At 43.1% G+C, this 27,752-nt stretch overlaps 1 protein-coding gene across 8 annotated transcripts in view; it reads right to left on the minus strand.

The window, feature by feature from the left end:
- Window positions 1-27,752, minus strand: part of PHTF2 (putative homeodomain transcription factor 2) — a 162,345-nt gene that overhangs the window by 18,789 nt on the left and 115,804 nt on the right. For 5 of the 8 annotated variants that reach the window (XM_024196976.3, XM_029910809.1, XM_024196974.3 and 2 more), the window contains 6 exons: window positions 21,287-21,505; window positions 13,604-13,732; window positions 11,859-12,131; window positions 8,695-8,826; window positions 3,605-3,691; window positions 1,660-1,815 (listed from right to left, as the gene is read on the minus strand). In XM_024196976.3, the coding sequence (XP_024052744.2) occupies window positions 1,660-1,815; window positions 3,605-3,691; window positions 8,695-8,826; window positions 11,859-12,131; window positions 13,604-13,732; window positions 21,287-21,505 (996 nt within the window). Of the gene's footprint in view, window positions 1-1,659; window positions 1,816-3,602; window positions 3,817-6,170; window positions 7,639-8,694; window positions 8,827-11,858; window positions 12,132-13,603; window positions 13,733-21,286; window positions 21,506-27,752 lie in introns of those variants that run through there. The other 3 variants (XM_029910811.1, XM_024196978.3, XM_029910810.1) reach the window with 3 other exon arrangements.

The raw sequence follows: 27,752 nt of genomic DNA on the forward strand, positions 1-27,752 counted from the left end.
TGTAAGATGGGCCTTCCCTAAGAGATCCTTTGTAAGATGGGCCTTCCCTAAGAGAAGTTGCATGTAAGCGGTGTTTGTTTAGACACCTTATGTAAATATACCTCTTCATGGGTCATCTTGAAGAAGAATTTCTGAACAAATGCCCCTGAGATGCATCAATATTTTCATCCTCTGGACAGATGACCTAAACTCCCTCATAGATGTCCTCTACAACTTCAACTCTCTCTAGAGAACACTACCATCAACTTCCTGAATACCGTGATCAGGGTTCAGGAGTAAGCAATGGACCCATACAGATAACTACATACAAGAAACCCACAGATCATCATTCCTACCTTCACCATCCCAAATATAGCAAGCCACCTCAAACACACCAAGAAATCTGTTATCTACCCCTAAGCAGGCATTCACATACCACAGAATATACTCTGAGAAGAAAGTCCAGGATATACACTTTAACCCATATAAAACCACCTTCACCGAACAAGGACACTCCACCAGGTAAGTAGATTGCATCAGGGAACAGACCATCCAGATATCCTGAGATGACCTGCTTCAATACAGAAATAAAAACCCCTTCAACCACACACCTCTAGCTGTCACCTACCACATCACACTGGAACCCATACAGGGAATCACCAAACAATTACAACCCATACTTGATGGGGACCACATCCTGAAAGAAATCTTTCCTGAACTCTCTCTTCTGGCCTTCATACAATCCCCCAACCACTCCAAGCTCATCATCAGAAGCAAGCTCCCCAGAGATCAGGACAAACCAACTCAAAATGGCACCAGACCCTGCCAGAACAGATGTAAAACCTGTAGACATATCAACTGCTATGATGATCAACACCCCCCACAACACACCTTTCAAGATCCATTGGTCCTACACATGCCTATCACAATAATGTGGGGGACTTCATCCAGTTCACTAAATGCCCCAATAAAAACTGTGTGGGTGAAACCAGACAATCACTAAGCTCTCAAATGAACTCACAGAGAAAAATGATAGAAGACAAAAACACTTGTGAACACTTTCCACAAAGCGATCACTCCATAGCTGCCCTCTCACTCATAAATCCGATCTATAGCCCACTTAAATCCTATCCCCAGCATTTTTTCCCTTTCCCGACCTATGACTTCACCTTGAATGGTCCCTTGAAATATGTGTTGACTACATATACTAAACAATCTGTTCCACCTTGTATTTAGCTATGACACGGAGTACATTTCCCAGACCTGAAGAGCAGAGTGTAAGATCACAAACTTCCTTCTCTCACCAACAGAAGTTGGTCTAATAAAAGATAGTACCTCACCCACCTTGTCTCTAATTTAAAAAAACCTTTTTCTTATAGGAAGCCCATAAAAGAAACATTCTACTAGAGCAACAGCAACTTTTATAGAAGCTTCTGCAGCTCACCTGCAAAAGACTACTGTAAGATTTGTGAAGTAGCTATGTGAACCTTAAAGCACTTTTTACTGAGCATTACTCTAGATTTGGCAGTAGGGAAAAATATGGGAACTGAGCAACATGTTGTATATGTCTTTAATATCATGATTTCACTGAATTTGGGGTTATTTAAAGTCCATGGCCCATGGACTCCCAGACTGAAGACATGTGGAGAGAGAAATATGCAGGTCTATGTACATTCTCACCTGCTCAGTAAGTAATATTGAGGTATTGCTGTATTTTTTACTTGTTTCAGATCCAAGTGTAACAAATCTTAGGAGAAAGAGAGTTAATGAAATGCACCAAATCACTAGTTCCCAATTGTAGTGACAATCAAGGAAGATCTCATGCACATGAAGCAACTGAAAGTAAAGAGAAAAAGCAAAATTAAGAGTTATTGAACTTCAAAATAAAGGTTAATGCTACAGTAAGATAAAAGAACTTTAGTTCCGAATATTTTTTTTTCTTGTAAAAAGTATGGATCTGGTTTTTACTCTATAATAGACTTTTTAAATTAATTTATATTTCAAAACCAACATTCTATTAACAGAGATAGGTTTTCATGTAAGGACTGAGCAGTCCTAAGAGTAGTTTAGAAAGTTTTGGTCCCTTTAGCATGTCAGTAAAGCAAAAAAAATATTTTAATACAAAATGAAGAGGTTTGAACACCTTAAGTTATCGCATTTGCTTGAAAACAGCAACATACTTATCACTTGGATTAAAAAGAAAACTGAATCCATATAAAGTTGCTAAACTTAAAATTATGTTCATATTAAAATATGTATGATTAACAGTACGATTTTGGTATGGAGGTCATGGTGTTCACAATAATAATGCATCTGAATAAAAACCGGGACGAGCCTGTCCCATAGGCTGAACCCAACTCCACATGTGCCAGAGACAAGGAGGTTGGAGAGCCAAAGAGCCACTCTCCTCTCGCCCACCTCCTTTTTAAAACTAGACTGCAAGGGAAAGTGCTGTGGCCTGATCCAGCTGTCCAGCAGCCAGGTCCCACTATATGTTGTTCCATGTGCTGGTAATTGGGCTCTCATCCGCCAGTTGCCGAAACCATGGCAGTACCCCTCTCTAGGTGCTGTAGACCATCTGAATCCAGGAAGAGGGACAGATGTGTCACCCAAGGGCCTCAGGCTCACCAGCAGGGAGAGTAAGGTAAGGAGTGGGCAAAGGGGAGCAGGGCCTCCAAGAGGGTCGGGCTAGTGGAGCGGGGCTCCCTTGAATGACCTTTCCGTCATTTATCTTTTTTTCTCCTGCACCTCTGCCATGAAATTTACTATAAGTTTCCATGCCAAAATCATAGCCTTATTTAGATTATATACCAGGAAAAGGCAGTGAAATTATTTTTGGCTAAAAAGGAATGGAAAAACGATGGCTAGTCGATTCAAATGACAGGGCTCCTGGTGGTTAGCTGTAGACATCCAAGCAAGTGTTTACAGTAAATATTAGGCTATATAAACATAGGTTTGCTTATTCCACTAGAGGGCAGGCTAATACTAGCACACTTAATGTAATCTTTCCTGAAGAGTTCTGTGTAAGCTCTCTCACCAACACAAACTGGACCAATAAAAGATATTACCACACATCTTGTCTCTCTAATATCCTGGGACCAATATGGCTACAATACTACTGCATTTCCTATTTCTCACAGAAATCAGGATGGCAATTTATAGCAACAGAACGAAAGGAATAGGAGACAGTATACAAACACCCAGAATGCAAATAATTAAGACACTATTAAAATATCTCACTGAATAATATTATATTATACATTTAAAATCCCCAATTAACCCCTCCAGATTAATTTAATTAAACAAAGTGCCTGCAAAAGCAGGTTTTTGACAGTGAATGAAAAAAATTATAACAGAGATATGAAAACAATGTCATAGTTTATTTACTTTTAATTTATACTCTTGGTAGAATACATTTAGCCATACACTGGTGGTTAAAAAGTTAAACTTCTAAAATGGATAAATTGAGTTATAGTAGAAATGAATCTTCTGAAAAGGCACTAACCATATGATAGTTATTTTCACTGTATATCTTCCAGCCTGGAAGGCTTGCTTATAAAGTCTAACATTTTTAAAGAAGCATTGTAAAGTCTTGGCTGCCTTTACATAAATGAGGTATCCTCACCTGAGCACAGCAGGTAAATACAACTGAAATAGTCAATAAGAAGGCAGATGAAACTATTACATCGACTGACCGCTGAGGACCTCGCCGCTGAAAATAAGGGAAACATATTGAGTGAAAGTCTCTGTAGTAATTGACCAAGAAACTTTGTAGATCTAGTCAGGTTCACACCCCCAGCATAGGCTGATTATGGCTCTCAGTGGCATAACCTAGAACTTTAAAAACAAAATGTATTTTAATTTTACAGTGTAGCTACACATTAATATTTCCTGAGACAATGCATCACCAATGAAGAAGAAAGGGGAAGTGGGTGGCTCGAAGAAACTATAATAGACTATGAAACACTGGTTTGCTCAGTTCCACAGTGTTCAAAAGTTGCTAGTTAATAGTTTTCCTTAACTGCCCTATGAATGGAAAAGATATTCTGCCTCAGGCCATAGCAAAGAACTAAACTTTGGTTGAAAGCAGAGTTGGAATACAGACTACTGCTATCAAGATGCCATCTACATACATCAGTGCAACAATCTCTTTCAGTATAAGAGTACTGCATTGGGATTCCAAAAGATTATCCCACATAGCCATACTATGCTTCTACATGCGAAAATTCTCATGAGGGAGAGATGGAAAAAAAGAAAGGTCTGGGACAGGCTAATATGACTGGAAAGGCATGTTTTTATTGTTTTCAATAATCTCACTCCCAGTTACATATACAGCAAGATGATCCTTGTAATACTGGGGGGGGGTTTCCTTTAAGAATTGAGTGCCCTCTGCTGGATTGAAAAATGTGTACGTTAGGAACATACATTCATTTTTACTTCCCATCTTTCTTTTCTCTCCTGAAAATTTTACTTCTCTGTTGCATGAATGAGAAATGTAGGAGTTTTTGATTGTGAGGTATCATATTTACTTATTTGGGACACACTTAGAACCTGAACAAACAAGACATATAATTTCTCCTGAATCCAGTGACTCCACTTTTTTCTGGATAATGATCAAAGTGAATATTGAGAACAGCTTGTCCTAGCACAAAGTATATTAGTGCATGCATGACAATTGTGGAAAAAAACAAAAAAGGGGAAACGAAAATGCCACATATGAATGTCATTCTAAAATCTCAATGTCTTGAATCACAACAGAACATACAAGCTGCGTCAAGGCAGTCTCTCTCTTTGCTTCATAGCTATGCACATTATATAACCCACAGTTTGTACAAGTTGGCACATTGGCTCAAAACAGGCTCTGGAATAGCAGAATTGTACAAATAAAAAATGAAGGGCTTTGGCAAAACTATCCAGGAAATCTTTACAACAGAATGTGTCTGCGTTCTGCATGTCTTTAGGCAATGTTTTCATAAAGCAATACATTCATCCACAAAAATGCATGGGAGGATAATTGACAAATTGTTTTTGGACTACAATGTAGTCTACAGTTTATTAGTCGATTTAATATGGTGCAGGGGCCAAATGAACTGCAGTAAACACAAAATTTTGGCTCTTGATAGGCTGAACACAGTTATATAAACAGTCTAAAGTTCTACTAAAAATAGTTCTGTGCTTTTTTCTTTGAAATAATTTCTTTGTATGACGTAATGCGCTCCGCTTAGGAAAGCACCTTGTGACCATTTGAAGCTACAGTTTGTCCAGAGTATCTGATAACATCTTGTCTAATAACACCAGTGGCTCTGGGCTTCCAGGTAGAATTCAAGGTTTTTATTTTGACCTTTAAAGCACTCCTATATGGTTTTGGTCTAATGTTATTTTAGAGATTGCTTCTTTCATTATTCCATACTATCACAGTTGTGATCAGTAGAGTTGCTCGAAATGGAGCTCCCTTGACAGAGATGAGAAGGAGCTGCCAGAAAGGCACTCTCTGTGAGGGTCACTCGACTATGGAATAATGCTTCCTTCTTTGGTCTTCTGGAATCCAAACTGGTTAACCTTCCAGATGTGTTGCAAGGCTCCCCTATTTTCAGGGGTATGTGGGGAGGGAACAGGATGAGGTGAGGAGAATTTGTGAATTATGCTATAATAGTTACATGGTGGGAACAAAGTATAATTGTATAAGATGGCAGTGAATTTACTAAACCACTGATTGTTACATATAATGAAAGGAGAGCCTGAAGTAATGGACAGATGGTCCTAGTAGGTATGGCTTTCTTTTTTTAATTGCAGTGTTGAAACACAAATATTGCAGTACTAAGTGACTACATAAAGTGAAACTGATTTCCATTGTCGGAGAGGAGAGAAATAAAGAGCATAAGTACTAACAAGTGATCTGTATTTCAAAACTTTCATACAATATTAACTTAAATATTATTTTAATAATATTAGGAATATGGGTAAACAAACTTGTTTACAACATTTTTAAGTTGACAGTTCCCTTTAAGAAAGTGGTGTTGGAAGGGTTCAAAATGAAGTCATGCCCTGACCTTTCTCAAACAGAAGCGTGGTGGAACCAAAGGGGAACAGACCATTTCAGGATCACAAAGGAAAAGCGGAAGACCTCCTGGCCTCCCAGAAAAAAAAAAAAAAAAAAAAAAAAAAGCATTTTTAACAATGGTATACGCTGGATAAAGTTAGCATTCAAGGATATAACTAAGTTGAAAAGTCTAGGCAGTGTAGCTTTTTTATATTTAATCTTAGAAAAGGAAGCTTATTTCATTAAAAAGGCCAAGTACTGTAGAAAATTTGTTACTTGACATTTTCTTTCTGGGACTAATCTCTTCCCCAGACATTCAGACTAAACCTCACTTCCTGCAAAGGCTGGAGGCAGTTTAGTCTTTTCCATGAGGCTATAGGGCTCAGCCAACCCCTGGAGAATCTCTGTGCTGGAAACTGAAGCTGCAGTTAATGACGGATGGAAGACACCTGATTCCACGATACCCTGGAAATCACTATCTGCATCTTATCAAATCTTATAAATATGAAGGAGGCATCACTGCAATACATTTTGCTACTCCTGATGTAGCCATCTGGTTCAATCAACTTCAGGTGAAATTGTAGGTTGCTGCTCTCCACCAGTCATACAAAAGAAGAAGAAGCTCTCTGTTGTCTACAGAGGAAAGAAGTTCCAGTGATCAGGGCACTAGCCTGGGACTCTGAAGAACTGGGTTTGATTCTGTGCCACAGACTTCCTGTGTGTCTCTGGTCAAGTCACATAGTCTCTGTGTCTCAGCTTCCCACCTATAAATGGGGATACTTCCCTATCTGAGAAGTTTTCTAGGCACAAGTACATTAAAGATTGCAAAACACTCAGATGCAGTAGTAATGGATATCATAAGTACCCACAGTAGATAAGATTAGATAGACTAGATAGGGAAACTAGTTCTCCTATGTTCACCTCAACTATTGGGTGGATTATTCTTGAAAGAGGATCAGGGAACGCTCTTTCAAGTTTATGATGAACCTGCGTACTTGGTGTATAGAAGGGGTCCTCTTGGGTCACTTCCTGCAAGATCCTCAAAAATAGTGTTCTGGTAAATATGTCATCTAAGAACAGGTTTAAATGAGCCTGTAGAATCCTTAGCTGAACTGTTAGCAGAACCAACATCTTTATAAACATGCTGTGAATAAGTTGTTAGAGAACACTCCTGAGTCCAGAACTTCCATTTGGAAAGAAAACTGAAAGGATTATTTGCCCAGCAGCTCAGTTACTTAATTTAAGAACCTGGGATGATACCTTGAGTTTTTCTTTTGGAGGTGGCCTGGACCTTGGACTCGGGGGGGAGGGGACGGGGGGGGGAGGGTTTGGGCTTTACCCTGAAGAATCGCTTATTAGGAAGGATGATTCACTTTGTGGAGTTTTAAGACGTGAAGAACAGGATTGATCTTCCCTTATGGAGAGGTTTCTGGAAGAGCCTTTATTGATATGATGGGAAGCAGAAACCCTAACAAGCCATTCCTTGGAAGAAGAAGGGTTTGCAGATTGGGAGTAATCATGGCAGTGCTGTCTTTTTTATTACGCTTGAGAGTCTCCTTGTAGATGGAGCTCCACTTTATCTTCTGATTGCTCCATCTGATTTTACTCCTGGGGGCATTCTGCACCAAAAAATTAAAAATTCTGTGCTCAATATTTTAAAATTCTGCAAATTGTATTTGTCAAAATAACACTACGTAATCATGCCAGTTTCAATTATTTTGGTAATTTATTTCAAAATACCTGTCAGCAAGTATGTCTGTAATAAAACAAACACACAAAAATTCTCCCAGGAGGAGAGTTAAAGAAACCCCTATGACAACCCAGTTCCTGTTTCTCTGCCCCTTCCCTCCCTTTCCCCAGAGTCCAGCAGGGGGCCAGACACCCACAACCCTCTCCTCCCCCCACAGCCCATCAGCAGCCCCCCCCCAGCCAATACACCCAAACCCTCTCTTCCCCAGAGCCCAACCACAGCTCCCCCCCCCAACCCAGATTGCATCCGGTCCTCCCACAGAGCCCAGCTGCAGAGCCCCCCCTTGCCCATGCAACCATCCCACTCCCCCCCAGGGCCCAGGGATCCACAGGGAGAAACAGCCTAATGCTTGGTCCCAGGCTTGCACGGAGTTTCCTGCGTGCCACCCTCTCCCTTCCATCAGGACATGCTGGGAACTGCAGCTGCCAGGAACCCTCTAGTTCCCTCTCTCTACCCCCAGCAGTGTCTTCTATTTGCAAGCTGGGGCTCTGCTGAGTCCAGTGGCCCCTAGCAACACTGCAGCCCATTTCTATGGGGGAAAGGAAATTCTGCATGCACAACATTAATTTCTGCAAAATTCTGCGTTGCGCAGTGGTGCAGAATTCCCCCAAGAATATGATTTATTCTGTCATAAGGGAGTCTATGATAAGGCAGGAGGCTAAACCACCACCACTGGAGTCAAAGAAAGACACAAAGGGCTTGGTCAGGACCAGGAGCTTGTTGGAAAAGCCTGAGCTAGCTTTGTTTACTGCAACAGGTGCAGCCAAAATGTCTTGGATTAGGAGAGAAGTGAGGATATTGAAAGGAAGTTAGCAATTCAGAGGAGGGCAGACCTCAATGCAACAATATCATCAGCTTTCCAACAATGGGACATGCATTTATATTAACAGTGTAAGAGTGATAGGAAAAAATATGGTCATTTTACCTTCAAATAGGACCGGAGAGAGAGCCACATTTTTATATTTTGCACTTTCTTCAGCCGGAAGTGAGGAATCTCTGATTTTCTTGCCCTTCTAGCAGATGTTAAATGACCAAAGAGTTTGGCAAAAAGAAGCCTCTACGAGAGACGAACAAAATTTTACAGTTAAGTTATTATAAATTCATTAAAAAATGCAGTGAAACAAAGCTGAGCTCAACACGGCTTATCAATTTAGTTTCATATATTAAATATGCTACTTTAAAGAGCAGAAATACAAGTAGTGCTATACTAAAAAGAATACATCAATAAATTGTATTAATCCATTAATACTACAGAATAGGAAAATTTAACTGAGCTTGCCTGAAAATTTGCATTTTACACAGATCCATTACCAAGAGAGCTGGGCAAAAGTTTATCGGCAGAAAAATGCAGTTTTGGGTAAACCAAAAGTATTCATGAATTCATGTCACGTTTACTGAATAGTTTCGACCACACACACACACACACACACAAAACAAAAACAGGACACATGCTTAGTGAGATTCCAAAGAAGCAGGGGCTTCTTCCCTTGAGAGGACTACAGAGTACAATGCACCTCTCATTGACTGTTCCATCAGGAAGAATTTTAAACACAGCTCTCTGGCTTTCAGGATGCATTCTGAAAAAGACTTATAAAATCACATACTTTCTGGGCTTATGGCCTTTTCCCAGGGGGAAAAAAAAAGGCACTTATTGTGTCCATCATTTATTGGAATGATGCACAACAGCCAGGTTTCAAAACCTGGAAATTCTAAGTCAGCCATAGGGCTGATAGACCTGGTACTGGGGCAGCTAAATAAAAACAACCTATGTGTATATATAGGTATATATACATATATATATATACACATATACACACACACACACACAGACATATATTCATTTTTATCAATGGGCTAACAACATATATAAAAAATAAAGAAAAACTAAGTATTGTAATTACACTAGCTATATAGCCACACAGAGACTACAGTAGCTAAGATGACAATGAGGTTGGTCTGTCTCACTGTCACAAGCTATAAGAAAAAACTGAGTGGTGGTTCGGGGGCAATTCCACCCTTTATGCCACTGAGCATGTTTGGTGGGGGCGGCGGGCAGAATGGCATGCAGAGTCCATTTGCAGTTCTAATAGACACTGCTACTTAAAAGATTTCCATTCCTTTGTATAGGGCACATATGTACTGGGATCAACATGCACAGATACTCGAAGAATCTGTACTTTTAAGCATGGCAACCCAGAGTGAAAACTGAGCAAAACAGCCTGGTAAGGAGCAGGTGACCTATAGCTAGTTTCTTACGTGTGGTAGGAAATCTCCATTTCTCTATTTTAGTACAGTGGTTCTCAAACTTTTGTACTGGTGACCCCTTTCACATAGCAAGGGGTGCGACCCCCCCTTATAAATTAAAAACACATTTTTATATATTTAAATACCATTATACATGCTAGAGGTGAAGCGGGGTTTGGGGTGGAGGCTGACAGTTCGCGACCCCCCATGTAATAACCTCGCGACCCCCTGAGGGGTCCTGACCCCCAGTTTGAGAACCCCTGTTATAGTATCTTCCTAGGGAAGATTGGGAGGGATAAGTAGTTATAGCTTGTGTACAGCAGCCACCGACCTCCTAATTATAGTTTCATAGAACTCCGTATTCTGCCTGAAAGATTATCTGTCTTTTTAAAATATATAATTGTATTATTTAATCCCTTAACTCTGATATGGACAACAGGCCTTCCTTCCTTAAGGAAAAATATCCCCCTCCCCAAGTCTTTGGTTTGGTCTTTTCCACCTTTATCTGCCAACCCATGCTCTATGAAGGTGAACAGGGGAACTTCAGAGAGAGAAACACAATTAAGCTAAGACACTCTTCCAAAAAGATTTCCAAGTGGCTAGCAATCTCTCTGCCCTCAGCAAGCAGGGCTCATTGTCTTGTCTCCCCAGTACAGATCCCTTCTGGATCTCTCAGGTAAGGTACTCAGGGATTCAAGAATGGACTCCCCAGAGGCGCTAATCCTATCTACTGTACGGAATCTATAAAAAACAGATCGTTCTACATTTCCCTGGATAGCCCCAGCCTGGGATATCAGTAGGGATCCCTTGGGAGGCCTGTTGTTGAGATGGCAGCCGGGAGAGGAAGCTGGGCCTGACTATCCAGTGTTGGCAGTGTCCATGCTATAGCCAATGCCCTCCATACACTGCCTGAGGAGAGGCAGAAGAGGAGAAGACATCTGAGCTCCTCAGTCAGGCGTGTGGCTGCTGACATGGGCTCTAACGATTTAGACACTATTTTCCATCTGCAGCACGGCCCATCTGGCATCACTCCTGTTGTGAAAACAAGGGAGGGGGAGCTGCTTGCCCCTGGAGATGGCTATTCCAATCCTGCCTGACTCCTTTCCTGTACGGCAGTGTTTCCCAAACTTGGGACGCCGCTTGCGTAGGGAAAGCCCCTGGCGGGCTGGGCCTGTTTGTTTACCAGCCCCGTCCGCAGGTTCCGCCGATTGCGGCTCCCACTGGCCACGGTTCGCTGCTCCAGGTCAATGGGAGCTGCTGGAAGTGGCGTCTCAGCCCGCGCTGCTTCCAGCAGCCCCCATTGGCCTGGAGCAGCAAACCGTGGCCAGTGGGAGCCGCGATCGGCGGAACCTGCGGATGGGGCAGGTAAACAAACCGGCCCGGCCCTCCAGGAACTTTCCCTACACAAATGGTGTCCCAAGTTTGGGAAACACTGCTGTATGGGGTACAGGGGGAACTTCAGCTCTGGGACATGGCTGAGAATCAGTTGGACAATTATTGAGCTAAAGTGTTAATCAGAAATTTGAAATAAAAGGTGAAAGTTTTCCTCAGAAAAAACTGTAGCAGGGATATCTTACTGAGTCACTGGTTGTAAAAGAGGCTGATAAAACTAGAGGGAACTTCAAAGGGCAAGGTGTTCCACATCTGCCAGTGACTGACAGGTCTGGTTCTGCCCCCCAAGACAATTAGTCTGAAGTGTCCACTGTAATGGATCTGTGGACCTTAGCACCAAGAAGAAACAGTTTAAATTATTTATGCCCAACAAAACTCATGAAGCATAATACTTCGTTTTCTTTTTCTTCCATAAAGGAAATGTAATAAAGAGAGGCTTGATAGAATACTTACCTGTTTGTATGTTCTCTCTGCTACACATAGCAGAAAAAAGAAAATCCATACAAGGGACACACGGACTACAAAACTTATTATAACCATAGAAAGAACAGGTATGTCTCCATTTGACCCAAATGCAATAATATAAAGTTCAGTAGCAGAATGTGTAGCTAGCTGTTCCAAATCCTTAGCTTGGGAAAGTCGAAATATAAATGGAGTTAAACCCAGGATTAAAGAGATTACGTTTCCAAAAATCTGGTATCCTATTCCTGGCATGTGGCTGTTCACCTAAAAATGGGAGAAATAAAGTTATCCATTTATTATCAGAATTAATCTCATGCCTGTTAGTGTCAACAATTTAGTTATTACTTCAGTTTAGCAATGGCAGTTCAAAAAAAAGCCATACAAGATGTAAAATATTTATTAAACACCTTCAAAATGTACTGTTATAGAAACAGTATACCTTGAATATACAAAATGACAATGAAACTGAGGTTGAGGATGGATAGGTAGCTCCAGAAACAGGTGAAAATAGTTAAATGCACACTGAAAATAAAATTAGTAAATACATTTAACCTATAAATTGTTTTTTATAAGGAACTAAAACAGATAAGCTGAGTAATTTTATTAAAAATAAAGACAACAGTGAAATAACATATGTGCCAATCAACCTAATTTCTTTGCTTACATGTTGTATCTTGTTCACCTTCCCTGCATCTTTGTCTTTTTAGAATGTAAGTTCTTTGCAGGGACAATGTCTTCCTAAATGTTTGTATGGCACCTAGCACCATGAAACCCCAATCCTGCCTGGGTCTTTTGGTGTTATCACAATATAAATAAATAATAGAGGGCTATATTGTCTCTGTGGATAAGGCACATGTGGTTCACCTAAGCGTGTAACTGTGTTGCCTTCTAATGACTTGTCCACAGAGAATAATGTTCTCAATACTGCTAAAACAAATGACGGTTCTCTTTAGCTAAAGCTGTGTATGTCTGGATTTGGTATTGAAGTCTAGTCTATCTCTGCTGGTGTCCATATTGGTAGTATTGGTACAGCATATGCAGGGGTAGTCAACAGGCGGACTGCAGGCCAAATCCAGACCACCAGATGCTTTTGAATGGACCCCAAAATCTTTATTTACCGGTACTTATTATCATTATAGTTATTTAAAAAAAAAAAAACTTCTGGCGTCTGGACCTTGACAAAAAAATAACTGACTACCCCGACATATAGGGTCATATCGGGCTTCTCTTAAGAGGAGAATTTTATTTGGGAACATTTTGGTGCAATCAGACGTAGCATCCATTTTCTTAAAGATTTATTTCATAAAGTAAGCAATATTTTTTCCAACCTTAACTCTAGTTTTCAGCTATTTATATCTATAGCTGTATCTCTAACATATTTCTAATTTTTGATATTCACATAAAACCCAGAAGTGAAATTGGCTGTTCCTAAGAGTTGGGGGACCAACATTCACAGAATGTTCAAGTGCCTGGAAAAAAAAACAAATAAAGACTAACAATTAAGCTCACACTATGGATATATAGTAATTCGAATCTAAAATACATGGTTTTAAGATTGGAGATTCAATAGCTCTTGTAACCACTGATGGTGACAAAATAAAATCAGAATGAGATCTCATGGAGCAAGATTTCTAAAGATATTTGCTGGAGATTATCAAAGAGAAAATCTGCCCAAAACAGGATAATTCTGAGTGCTACTTATAGTTTGCATGGAGTAAAAGGAAAAGAATACTCACTCTGTTCATTATCATGCCGCTGATTTCAAGCACTGACATATCAGCTTTCTTGCAATCATTACCCTCCCATACAATAGCGCTTACTTTTTCTAGTCCTGGATTGGAACTATGGAGCCAGGGCAAATGACTCTATAAAAAGCAAGGATATTCATTTGTATATAATAAGTATTGTATAGTTCACCAACAAAATTTACTGCTGACAAAAGAAATTACATCAGATTGTGTCTTGAATATTGTAAAGAGCTTTCATGTGTACCAGATCATCACAGAATCAAAAATGCAAGATTGGAATGGACCTTGAGAAGTATCTAGTCCATCCCCCTGTGTTGAGGCAGGACTAAGTACACCTAGACTATCCCTGACAGGTGTTTGTCTAACCTGTTCTTAAAAACCTTCAATGACAGGAATTCTACAACTTCACTTGGAAGACTAGTCCAGTACTTCACTAATTCTCTCTTGCTGCAGATTAAGCCCATTATTTCTTGTTTTATCTTCAGTGGGCATGGAGAACAATTGTTCACAATCCTCTTTATAACAGTCCTTAACACATTAGAAGATTATCAGTACCTCCCCTCCCATCAGTCTTCTTTTCAAGACTAAACATGCACAGGTTTGTTTGTTTTTTAACCTTTCCTCATAGGGCACCAGTCAGTTTTCAGAATTGACCTTCCTCAATCGCCTACGTCCAGGGCCGGCTTTATGACCAGTGGGGCCTGATTTCAATACCCGGCGGTAGTCCGGGGCTTCAGCGGCATTTTGCGGCGGGGGGGGGGGGTCCGCTCTGGGTCTTCCGCGGCACCGAAGGACCCCCCCGCCGCCGAAATGCCGCCGAAGACCCCCGGAGCGGACTCCCCCACTGCCGAAATGCCACCGAAGACCCCCGGAGCGGGGCCCTCTTAGGCACGGGCGCGGGGCCCGATTCCAAGGAATCGGCTTAAAGTCGGCCCTGCCTGCATCCCTTCCGGTCGGCATGGTCACAAGTAACCTCAGACTGTTGGGTGTTCGGTATAATATATCTGGGCTACAACCTGCAATTCCTTGAGTGCATCCTCAAAAGGAGTGATTCTGGATCCCCTGGTGTTTCGCCAGGCAGGCTGAGCGGGCAAATGGGAGGTGGAGAGGCAACAATGACTGAACCCTCTGTCTCCGTCTCCCTGGCAGGGTTTCTTTAGGAAGAGGGGCAGGGGTGGCTGGAACTGCTTTCTTCCCATTTGCGGCATACGTAGACCTAGCGAGCAGAGGGTGGCTCAAGAATTGTTGAGTCCATGCAGCCTCGCATCCGTCTGCTCTGAAAAGAGCCCGTTTGCTTCAATGGGAAGGTTATGGATGGAGGACTGGGTTTCCTGGGACAACTTGAGGACTGAAGCCAGGAACTGTGCCTCATCACTATGGCCAAAGTAATGACCCTGGCTGTCGAATCAGCTGTGTCCCAGGCCCTCTGGAGAGAGCCCCTCACTACCACAGTAACCTCCTCCAGGATGGTAGCAAATTCCTGAGGCAGGGAGTCTCTGAACTTCTTGACGGAGTCCCACAAGTTAAAACTGTATCTCCCCAACAAAGCTTGGTGGTTCAAGACTCTAAACTGAAGGCTGGCTGTTGAATAAGCTTTTCTTCCAAAAAGGTTCACCCTCCAGGCATCTTTGTTTTGGGGGTTGGAACTCACTTGCCCTTGCCTGTCCTTTTCGTTGGCCGCAAATACAACAAGCAACCCTGGGGGTGGGTGGGTATACAAATACTTGAACCCTTGAGCGGGGATGAAATGTTTCTTTTCTACCCCCTTGGAGGTGGGTGGGAATAGAAGACGGGATTAGCCACAGGGCCTTCGCGATCTTTAGAACCCCTTCATATACCAGCAGTGCAACCCATGATTGGGCTGCCACTGTTAGAACGTCAAAAAAGTTGTCTGATTGCTCCACCAGTTCCTCCACTTCTGAGCCCAAGTTCGAAGCCACCCTTCTAAGCAGGGCTTGGTGCTCTCTAAAGTCATTGGGCAAACTAGCATGTGAGGGTCCCACTACAGCCTCATCTGGTGACAAGGATGATGATTGCACCACTGTGGAAGGGCCTGGGGCACTGTCCCCCGTAGGGGAAGGCTCCCTTGTTGTGCACACCTGCTCCTCTACCCCAGCATCAGAGTCCGGGCTGCGCACCGAACTTGGTACTGTCGGTGGAGGGAGTTGCTTCTCCGAAGCCACAAGGGAGGACTGGTGTGAGAAAGGCATCAGCATCGCCGGCATACCCCAGACATTTCAATAAGGCCATTGGGCTGGCCACTGGCCCCTGCTGCCATGCTGGCACCATAGGAGCCAAGACGGTTTCTGGCACCCACAGGGGTCGCTGCTGCTGTGGCAAGAGGCTAAAGTCTCACTCCGACCCAGATGAGTCCCTTCCGGTGACGAAGGCAGGGCTGTAAATGCCTGGGTCTGGCAGCTGATACTAAGTGCAGCGGAGCAGTGCCTCGAATAAGGTGATTAGCGCCTCTCCAAGGACCGGTGCCGGGGACGTAGATATCGGTGCTGCGAAGGTGAGTGGTCGTGTACCAGTGGAGAACAATGCATGGATAGAGACCTAAGCTGGGGTGTCAGCTGGTGGGAGGATGATCTGTGCCTCACTGCAGGTGATCCGCGCTGCGCTGGTGGAGACCAGGACCGCAGTGCCGGCAACCTGGACCATCTGACCGGAGACCTCAGTCACGGAGTCGGGGAGCGCTGCCTCTGCTATGGGGACCGACAGCATTCGGCTGCCCTCTGAGGTGGTCCCGTGGCTTTTCTACACAGTGCAGGAAGGGCTCTCTGGTCCCTAGCCACCAGGAGGGCCTCAGACGTCAAAGGCACTACCAGGTACCTGGGTCCCCTAACGCTCTCAAGAGTCGGATCCCTGGAGGGGAGGGAGAGGGGGGGCTGGGGGGTCCAGATGGAAAGGCACCCCCCTTGAGGCTCCGGAATGGGCAGGCAGCCTGCACTGGGTCCTTTGCCCAGTGCCCCTTGTCCTTTCTTGTTCAGTGCCAGGGAGCCTCTCTTTTTCAGCACCAGCAAAGAGGAGTGGTGCCAGGAGGAGCTCGGTGCCAGCGATGCGCTCCTCACCAACGCCAAGGTGCTAGGCATGGAGTCATAGGAGGAAGGCTCCAAGGCTGGACAAAACGTGGACTCCATGAGGAGGGCCCTCAGACAAATGTCCCACTCCTTTTGAGTTCCGGGACGAAAGTTTTTGCAAATTCAACACTTGTCCTTTATGTGCGACTCTCCCAAGCACTTTAGGAAGCTGCCATGGGGGTCGCTAACAGGCATAGGCCTATTGCAGTATGAACAGGGCTTGAAACCTGGAGACCGGGGCATGCCCCACCCCGGGGTAAAGTCCCTGCAAGGACTCTAACTTACTAACTCTTACAACTTAACACCTAATTACTAACTAACAGCTATATACAAAAAGAAGAGACAATAGGTACTAGAAAAACCACTATCCACTTGGGGGGGGCAAGGGGAAGGAGCTCCGACCTATGTGGTAAGAAGGAACTGAGGGGGTGTAGTGCTGGCGGCGCCTCATATACCGGTGCATGAGCACAGCACTCCAGATGGCTCCACAGCTGGCCCAATGGATACTGCCAAGGCAAAAAATTCCGACAACTGTGCACGAGGGCGCGCACACATCTAGAATGGAATCGACACGAGCAAGCACTTGAAGAATCTGTTGAACTCTCTCCATTGTGCAAACTGACGGTTTCCTATGTTTCGAGCAGTTACTGATTCATGAGAGGACCTTTCCTCTTAGTCCATGTTTGCTTACGAGCTTTTGGTGAGGGACCTTGTCAAAGGCTTTCTGAAAATCCAAGTATACTGTATCTACTGGATCACTCCTATCCGCATGCTTGTTGACTCCCTCAAAGAATTTTAATACAGTAAAAACTTTGTTACCAGGCATGTTGGCGGAAAATGGGGGGGTGCCGGTAAGTCAAAAATTGTGGTTAACTAAAAGGGAGGGAGTTTGGGTGTGGGAGGGGGCTCAGGGCTGGGGTGCGGGAGGAGGTGCGGGCTCTGGTAGGGAGTTTGGGTGTGGGAGGGGGCTCGGGGCAGAGGGTTGGGGCACAGGAGGGTTTTTGGGGTGCCGGATTCGGGTGGCATTCACCTTGCGCGGCTCCTTGCAAGAGGTGACATGTCCCTGCTTCTCCTAGGTGGGCACTGGCTCCCACAGCTCCCATTGGTCACATTCCCCGGCCAGTGGGAGCTGCGGAGCCTGTGCTCAGGGAGGGGGCAGCGCACGGAACCCCCATGGCCATCCCTCTGCCTAGGAGCATTGACTGTGACCAGTGGGAGCTGCGGGGGTGGTGCCTGCAGGAAGAGGCAGCCTGGCCATGCCTCCACCTAGGAGCAGCAGGGGCATGTCGCTGTTTGCGGGGAGCTGCCCAGATCCGGCACCCCAAAAATCCCTCCTGTGCCTCAACCCCCTGCCCCAAATTCCCTCCCGCACCCAAACGCCCTTCCAGAGCCCCCTCCCGAAATGCTCGTTTATAGAGCTTTCCAATTGGTAAAGTGCCAGATAACAGCTTTTACTGTATATTGGTAAGGCATGACTTCCCTTTACAAAAGCCGTGTTGACTCTTCCCCAACATATTGTGTTTATGTATGTGTCTGATAATTCTATTCTGGTACTATAGTTTTTACCAAGTTTTCCCAGTACTGAAGTTCAGCTCACCCAGGATCTCTGCTGGAGCCTTTTTTTTTTTTTTTTTTTTTTAGATCAGCATTACATTAGCTACTTTCCAGTCATCTGGTGCAGAAGCGGATTTCAGTGATAGGTTACATACTACAGTCAGTAGTTCTGCAATTTCATATTTCAGTTCCTTCAGAACTATTGGGTGGATATCATCTGGTCCTTGTGACTTAATTTGTCAATTTATTTTAAAAAAAATCTTCAATTGATACATCAATTTGGGACAATACTTCAGATTTTTCACCCCAAAAGAATAGCTCCAGTGTGGATCCCACGTCCTCTGCAGTGAAGACCAATGCAAAGAATTTATTTAGCTACTCTGCAATGGCCTTGTCCTCCTTGAGGCTTCTTTAACACCTTTGCCATATAGAGGCCCCACTGCTTATGTAGCAGGCTTCTGATGTACTTACATCAATTAGTAGTAGTTTTTGCATCTTTAGCAAGTTGCTTCTCAAATTCTTTTTTGGTCTGCCTTACATTTTTACAAGTTACTTGCCAGAGTTTGTTCTCCTTCCTGTTTTCCTCATTAGGATTTGACTTACAAATTTTAAAGAATGTCATTTTGCCTCTAATGGTCCCCATTACTCTGCTATTAAACCATTGTGTGATTCTTTTCGTTCTACTACTCTTTTTTTATTTGGGATCTACATTTAATCTGAGCCTCTATTATGATGTCTTTAAATAGTCTCTGTGCTGCTTGCAGGCCTTTTACCCTTGTGACTACTCTTTTTAATTTCCATAAGTGAAGTTAAATGTTACTGTAATGGGTTTGGTTTTTTTAATATTTCCCCTTCCTACAAGCATGTTAAATTTAATTACATTACTGTTACTATTACTGAGCTGTTCAGCTATAGTTATTTCTTGGACTAGATCCTGTGCTTTACCTAGGACTAAATCAAGAATTGCCTCTGCCTTTGTGAGTTCCAGGACTCGCTTCTACAGGAAGCAGTCATTTACGGTGTCTAGAAATTTTTTCTCTGCATCATGCCCTAAGATGACATTTACCCAGGCAATATGAAGATACTTGAAATCACCCATTATTTCATTCTTTGGTTTTGTAGGTTCAGATGTCATAATTAATATATTTATGCTATCTGGAGCTTTTTAGAAGTCTAGGGCTTCGTCTATGTTATATCTACACTTGGAGCACTTTACTGGTGTAGGAATACTGGAAAATGCTCCTATTGGGAACGCAGCTATACTTGCAAAACAGTCTATATTTGAGGCATCTGCTGGCACAGCTATGCTTTGCCTCTGAAAATGCCTTACCCCAAAATACAACTTGGGAAGGCTAAAGAGTAACAAAATGTCTGGATGTGCTGGTGATCTTGGGAGAACCTGGTTTCTCCCAACGCCTTCAAAGACACGGACATAGGTGTACTCTAAGGCCCTATCTGTACTTGCAGCGGTATGTAGGGTGTGTGTAGCTACATGCTGTAGTAAAAAAGCAGGCTGTGTCCACACTGTGGCATGTAGCTACACACAGCAATGAAAAACTGTGGCAGGGAGGAGGCAGAGGAAAGTTGCCAGAGACTTTCCTTGCTGCTACCCACTGTGACAGGTTGCACAAAAAATTCCTGGTGGTGGCATGCGGCCACAGTGGTCGCATTTGAGAAACACTGGCCTATGCAAAAACTTGAACAGTGGCGTAATACTCCCTCTAATTGAAGAAATTTAAAAAGAATATTGAAAGGGTATAGCTTACTAGTTCACCTTGTAATAAAATTGAGGTAATTTTTTTTTAACTGTTTAAAGCTAGATCTTTTTCACAGAATGGCTTTCCTACTATTCATTTGGATTCTTCCTATTGTTAAATGCTACTCACTCACTGGTCAAATCTTCAGTGTTACTGAACAGACAGTGAACTACACATTACTAAAAGGATCTTTAATCTGGTTAGTTGACGGGACAGAGTGGAGTGGAATTTAAAAATGATATCAAGGATTTTCCTTTCATGGAGTAAAAACACTGGGAGCATTATTTCTTTTTTTTAAATCCACAAATGAACATTTTCTGTGCAAAAACAAACAACTGCAGAAAAGTAAAGATAGCAGATCTGATGTAATACCATTGTATTGCGAGTTCGCTTAAATTTCATATCAAGAATAAAATAAGTGAAGTGTAACTATACATAGAAGAAAAGATAGTAAATAATAAAATTAAAAGCTAAACTGCAATCTCCATTTTGATTAACATATATGCAAATTAAAATATTCAATTTATATTGGAAAGTTATTTTTTCAGGGTTTTTTTTTTTTTTTTTTTTTAAACGTAACAACACAGCTGCTGAATTTGTTTAAAAATAACTATTTAGGAACTATATGCAAATCATATAGGAACCAAAACTACAATATTAATTACAAAACAGAATATATATTTTAGATAAACTGATGAATTTTAAACACTTTTAATGCCCATATTTTCTAAATATGCATTTGAATGTATATAATTTTCATTTACAGCCCCATATGTAAACTAAAAATGTCTCTAAAAAGTCCTGTCTGATCTGTGTCTAATTCAAAGATTAATTTCCTAAATCTGCACTGCAGTAAGGAAGTATAATAGCTCTGATCATCATCATGTGATTCATGAACTGTATGATTGTCTTACACTTATCTATTAATAGATATTGCCCCTAAAACAAACAATTAACCTAAAAATAAAATATGTTAAAGTTATGCTGAGTTAGAAGCAAGTTAAAAGCTGTGGTGCCTTATGAGAGTTGTAGTTTTGGTGCTTCATGACCCCCATATTCCCTCTATGGGCTAAGCTCCCTAGCTGGACTACATCTCCCATGATAAAATTTTCCTTGTTTTAAAGGATTTAAATCAGAACTTTGCAACTAATTCAGCATTTAATTTTCATTTAATGTAAGTTTCTCTCCCCAGTTCTAACTCCTGAACACTTCATAAAGCTGTTAGGAGTGCAGGTAGCAAGTATTCCTTTAGATAATAAAAATAATTACAGGACACCAACCTGATGAAATGGGTCATCTCTATATTCTTTTTTCACACAAGGATTAACTTGAGGGTTTTCTACATCTGTCTCACTGGTACAGGAAGACCGGCACTCTGCACAGTGCAACAGATCTTCCCAGAGCACATCTTCTGTTTCCGATTCAGGTCTTGTGCTCTCAGAATCTTGTCTGGAACTTGAACATCGTGAACTGCAACTAGTACCTGATTTAGGGGTATCCTGCAATTAAGATATACACTGGCATTAATTCAGTTTACATATTCCACCCTGTTTATTTAAAATGCCAATTACTAAGTTCAACTATAATAAATCCACTCTTATTTTAATTTTCCAGTTTCACTGGAAATACAACCATAAACAGTACAAGTATTATTAAGAAGAACTAAAGTTAATCTGTTCAAACTGTTGCCTTTGTAGGCTACAAATAATTATTACACACTACAGTTTAAATATTCCAGTCTACCCCTTCCACATAAGTATTCTAAATGTGAAACAGAAATTGAGGCTTGGGTCATGTACATAGAATTAACATAGAAATAGGACTGAGAATCAAGAAACCTTCATTCATAACAATATTTTTTAAAAAGGCAGATGAACTTTTTTGTCAGCATTTGCTGATTCTTCATCAAAATCACAACATTCCAGGGTACCATGTCAATTTTGATGAAATTTCCCCTGAAACCAGGGGATGTAGATGAAGAACCCCTTTTAAGAACATAAGAACGGCCATACCAAAGGTCCATCTAGCCCAGTATCCTGTCTTCCAACAGTGGCCAATGCCAGGTGCCCCAGAGGGAATGAACAGAGCAGGCAATCAAGTGATCCATTCCCTGTCACTCATTCCCAGCTTCTGGCAAACAGAGGCTAGGGACACCATCCCTGACAATAGCCATTGATGGACCTATCCTCCATGAATTTATCTAGCTCTTTTTTGAACCCTGTTATAGTCTTGGCCTTCACAACATCCTCTGCGTTGTGTGAAGAAATACTTCCTTTTGTTTGTTTTAAACCTGCTGCCTATTAATTTCATTTGGTGACCCATAGTTCTTGTGTTATGAGAAGGAGTAAATAACACTTCCTTATTTACTTTCTCCATACCAGTCATGATTTTATAGACCTCTATCATAACCCCCCTTAGTCACCTCTTTTTCAAGCTGAAAAGTCTCAGTCTTATTAATCTCTCCTCATAAGGAAGCCGTTCCTTACCCCTAATCATTTTTGTTGTCCTTTTCTGAATCTTCTCCAAGTCCATTCTCTCTCCTCTTTTTTTTTTTTTTTTTTTTTTTTTGGAGATGGGGCGGCCACATCCGCATGCAGTATTCAAGATGTGGGTATACCATTGATTTGTAGAGAGGCAATATGATATTTTCTGTCTTATTAGCTATCCCTTTCATAATGATTCCCAACATTGTTAGCTTTTTTGACTGCCGCCGCACATTGAGTGGATGTTTTCAGAGAACTATCCACAATGACCCCAAGATCTCTTTCTTGAGTGGTAACAGCTAATTTAGACCCCATCGTTCTATATGTATAATTGGGATTATGTTTTCCAATGTGGACTACTTTGCATTTATCAATATTGAATTTCATCTGCCATTCTGTTCCCCAGTCCCTATTTTTGAGAGATCCTTCTGTAGCTCTTCGCAGTCTGCCTGGGACTTAACTATCTTGAGTAGTTTTGTATCATCTGTGAATTTTGCCACTGCACTGTTTACCCCTTTTCCCAGATCATTTATGAATATGTTGAATAGGACTGGTCCCAGTACAGACCCCTGGGGGACACCGCTATCCACCTCTCTCCAGTTTGAAAATTGACCATTTATTTCTACCCTTTGTTTCCTATATTTTAGCCAGTTACCAATCCATGAGAGGCCCTTCCCTCTTATCCCATGACAGCTTACTATGCTTAAGAGCCTTTGGTGAGGGATCCCCCTTGTCCACATGCCTGTTGACCCCCTCAAAGAATTCTAGTAGATTGGTGAGGCATGATTTCCCTTTACAAAAACCATGTTGACTCTACCCCAACAAATTATGTTCATCTATGTCTGACAATTTTGTTCTTTACTATAAAAACAACACGGACTAAGTTATTTGGACATAAACTTTCATGGGTAAAAAAACCCATTTCTTCAGATGCATGGAGTGAAAATTACAGATGCAGGCATTATTGTACTGACACATGAAGAGAAGGGAGTTACCTCACAAATGGAGAACCAGTGTTGACAGGGCCAATTCAATCAGGGTGGATGTAGTCCACTCCCAATAATTGATGAGGAGGTGTCAATTCCAGGAGAGGCAAAGTTGCTTTTGTAGTGAGCCAGCTACTCCCAGTCCCTATTCAAGCCCAAATTAATCGTGTTAAATTTGCAAATGAATTTTAGTTCTGAAGTTTCTCTTTGAAGTCTGTTTCTGAAGTTTTTTTGTTCAAGTATGGCTACTTTTAAATCTGTTACAGAATGTCCAGGGAGACTGAAGTGTTCCACACAAGGATGGACTTTACAAAAACAAGACAAGCCATTTACAATGCACACTTCACTTCTCTACAGAGGAAAAAGGACAGTAAACTATCTAAACTCCTATATGCCACAGGGATGCCACACTTCAAAGAGAAACTGCAGAACTAAAATTCATTTGCAAATTTAACACCATTAATTTGGGTTTGAATCACCTCTGGAGCACTTTAAAAATTATCACATTAGCTCTCCTCCAGTCATTTGGTACAGAAGTTGATTAAAATGATAAGTTAAAGACTACAGTTAGTAGTTCTGCAAATTTCACATTTGAGTTCCTTCACAGCTCTTCGGTGAATACCATCTAGTCCTGTTGACTTATTACTGTTTAGTGTATCAATTTGTTCCAAAACCACCTCTGACGACACATCAATCTGGGACAGTTCCTCAGATTTGTCACCTAAAAAAATGAATCTTGCTACCACGGTATTGGAGAAGACCGATCTTCCCTGAATGGGAGAATGAAATGTCGATAATGCTGCCAGATGCACTTTCAATATACTGAACACCAAGCCCCAACGACTGAAGATGCAGCAGGTCCTCCAAAATGTCCTGAATAGAGGCCACCATTGGTTGGATTCCACAGGTTAATGACCACACTGAAAATCGCTTCTATTTCACGGGAACAGGCCATCATGGTGGATGGTTTTCCACTGTTAAGGAGGACTTGCTGAACAGTCAAACACTGCTCTCCTTCCTCATTTACAAACAGTAAAACCCCATTTATCTGAGTCTCTGTTATCTGGCTCTCCGTGTTAACTGAACCACCAGCTGGCCTGAGGCTGGCAGCAGCAGGGCTTGGGTGGTTAGCTCTGGGCAGCTGGTGGTTCAGTTAACACAGAGAGCCAGATAATGGAGGCCTGGATAAACGGGATTCTACTGTATAACAATAAAACATTGTATTCAACTGAGACCTATATATATTGTGGCTATGAAAACTGAAGTTCAGTGTTCCATTTTAATGTCAGAAAAATGCAGATTTTCATTTTTATTTTTTTTTTAAATCGGAGAATTTTGGATTTTTAATCATGGAAAACTAGAATCCCTGGTTCTGAGTGAGTAGGTTGGGACAGGGAGGAAGCAGTATGGGAGGCTGAATACACAGTGCAAGAAGGTCAGAGAGCCAGCACTGTTTCAGCCACACTGAGAATAAGCTTGGCCTGATCCAGCTTGAGCTTAAGGATGAGCTGAGGGATGATTGGCACTGAGGGAAATAAGTACAAGGGAGCTGACCGCCAGCTTGGACTGAGGCCTCCTCAAAAACAGAACAGATGACATTTCCTGTTGTCCCTTGCAGCAAACAGGTTGATTGTTGCGATGCTCCAAGCTATGAAGATGACCCAGAGGACACTTGTTTTCAGGGACCACTCATGACTCAGGGGAAAAATACCTGCTGAGATGGTCTGTGACATGATTCTGAACCCCCAGGTAAGCCAACAGCTATTGGAGCTAATGTTCTCCACAATGCAAAACTGCCACAGCCTAATCACATCTAGGCAGAGCAACCTGGAGTGTGCCCCTGCCTTGTTTGTTCACATAGCACATTGTCGTGTCATTATCAGTAAGTATGTGGATCACTGAATCTCTGATACTGTCCCCAAAAGCATGACATGTATTGTTGATGGTGCGAAGCTTCAGCACATTGATATGGAGTGACGCCTCCTGCTCTGACTACAGTCCCTGTACATTCAGCGACCACAGCCCTGCCAGCCAGACCACCAGGTTGGCATCAGTAACAACCAACCTGGTTGGTGAAGGCCAAACAAAAGGAATGCCTTGGCAAACATTCTCTGGATGAATCCACCATTGCAAGGAGCCCAGAACCACCAAAGGAACATGAACCAGTCTGTCTAGAGCAGTGTTTCCCAAACTTGGGATGCCGCTTGTTTAGGGAAAGCCCCTGGCAGGCCAGGCCGGTTTGTTTACCTGCCGCGTCCGCAGGTCCGGCCGATCGTGGTTCCCACTTCCAGCAGCTCCCATTGGCCGCGGCAGGTGAGAGCGGCAATCGGCCAGACCCGCGGACGTGGCAGGTAAACAAACTGGCCCAGCCCGCCAGGGGCTTTCCCTAAACAAGCGGCGTCCCACTGGTCTAGAGGATTAAAAGTAGGATGGTAGATCGTCCTGAGCTACGTTTGAAAAGGGCAAAGGCACAGCCTTGGAAACTGAACCACCTGCATGCAAGAAGACATGTAGCCCAAGAGGCTCAGACATGTCCACACTGACATGGAAGGCTGAGACCGGAGACTGAGGCAAAGAGGGTGAATTACCTGAAAATGGTCTGTCAGCAGAAATACTTTTGACGTTGAGGAATCTAATATAGCCCCAATAAACTTGATTTTTTGAGTAGGAGTCAAAGTTGACTTTCCAGTGTTTAGGGTGAGCCCCAGATGGTCAAGCAAGCATAATGTGGCACTGATGTGAGCAAGAACTTCCTCTCTGGATTCGCCCCTCAGTCAACAGTCATCCAGATATGGGAAGATGTAAATTTCCTTCTTCCTAATATTTGTTGTAACAATGAGCATGCATTTGGTAAAAAACGGGGGGACGAAAGAGAGGCTAATGGAAACACTGTACTGAAAGAGGCGTTCCGCCAAGATGAATTGAAGGAGCTTTCTAAATTACCACATGAAAGTAGACATCCTGAAGGTTCAGAGCAGCAAGCCAGTTGTTCTGAGACACATAGGGAGAATACAGTAACTCCTCACTTAACGTTGTAGTTATGTTCCTGAAAAATGCGACTTTAAGTGAAACGATGTTACACGAATCCAATTTCCCCATAAGAATTAATGTAAATGGGAGGGAGGGGTTAGGTTCCGGGGAAATTTTTTTTTTTTTTTTGCCAGACAAAAGGCATTATATACATTTTAAACAATTTTAAACAAGCAATTTAATACTACAATCATCACTGCTGAGTATGAAGCTTGGTTGAGGTGGTGGAGTCAGAGAGTGGAAGAGGATGGATTGTCTGGCTGCTCCTCTTGCTGTTCTTGCAAGCACAGGCACTGACTTTGCCGGGGGCAGGGGGCTCAATCCTTGGCCCATCCACTCCACCCCTTTCCCCAAACCCCTATCCTTGACCGGCCTCTTCTCTCTCCCCCCCCACCTCCTCCCCCTTTACTTCGCACACTGGATCCTTGCTCCTCCCCCCTCCCTTCTGAAGGCTGCAAGCCAGCTGATTGCCGCAGGCAGGAGGCAGGGGAGGGAGAGGGGAGGCACGCGGAGTCCTCGCTCCTCCCCCCTCCCTCCTGTCTGGGGCAATCAGCTGGCTTGCAGCATTTAGGAGGCAGGAGGGAGGGGGGAGGAGCAAGGACTTGGCGCACAGGCTCCCTTTCCGTCCGTCCCCCCCCCCCGCCTCCTGTCCGGGGAAATCAGCTGGCTTGCATTGTTCAGGAGGCAGGGGAGGGAGGGGGTGCCTGTGCGCCGAGTCCTCGCTCCTCCCCCTCCCTCCTAAATGCCGCAAGCCAGCTGATTGCCCCGGACAGGAGGCAGGGGAGGGAGGAGGAGCCTGTGCACCGAATCCTCGCTCCTTCCCCTCCCTCCTGCCTCCTAAACGCTGCAAGCCAGCTGATTGCCGCGGGCAGGAGGCGGGGGGAGGAGGGGGAAGGCACTGATCCGCGGGGTCTGCCGGCGGGCGGGAGGCGCTGTGGGGACGGGGACGGGGGAGGGGCATAGGAAGGCTGCCAGCTGTGGAGAAAGCAGGTAGCCAAACAACGTAAGAGTGGAGCATTGCACAACTTTAAATGAGCATGTTCCCTAATTGATCAGCAATGTAACGAAACAATGTTAATCGGGACGACTTTAAGTGAGGAGCAACAGAGAGTCCTGTGGCACCTTTAAGACTAACAGATATATTGGAGCATAAGCTTTCGTGGGTGAATGCCCACTTCGTCACATGCATCCGACGAAGTGGGCATTCACCCACGAAAGCTTATGCTCCAATACATCTGTTAGTCTTA

Source organism: Terrapene carolina, unplaced genomic scaffold, assembly GCF_002925995.2.
Source record: "Terrapene carolina triunguis isolate 2854851 unplaced genomic scaffold, T_m_triunguis-2.0 Scaffold68, whole genome shotgun sequence".
NCBI lineage: Eukaryota > Metazoa > Chordata > Testudines > Emydidae > Terrapene > Terrapene triunguis.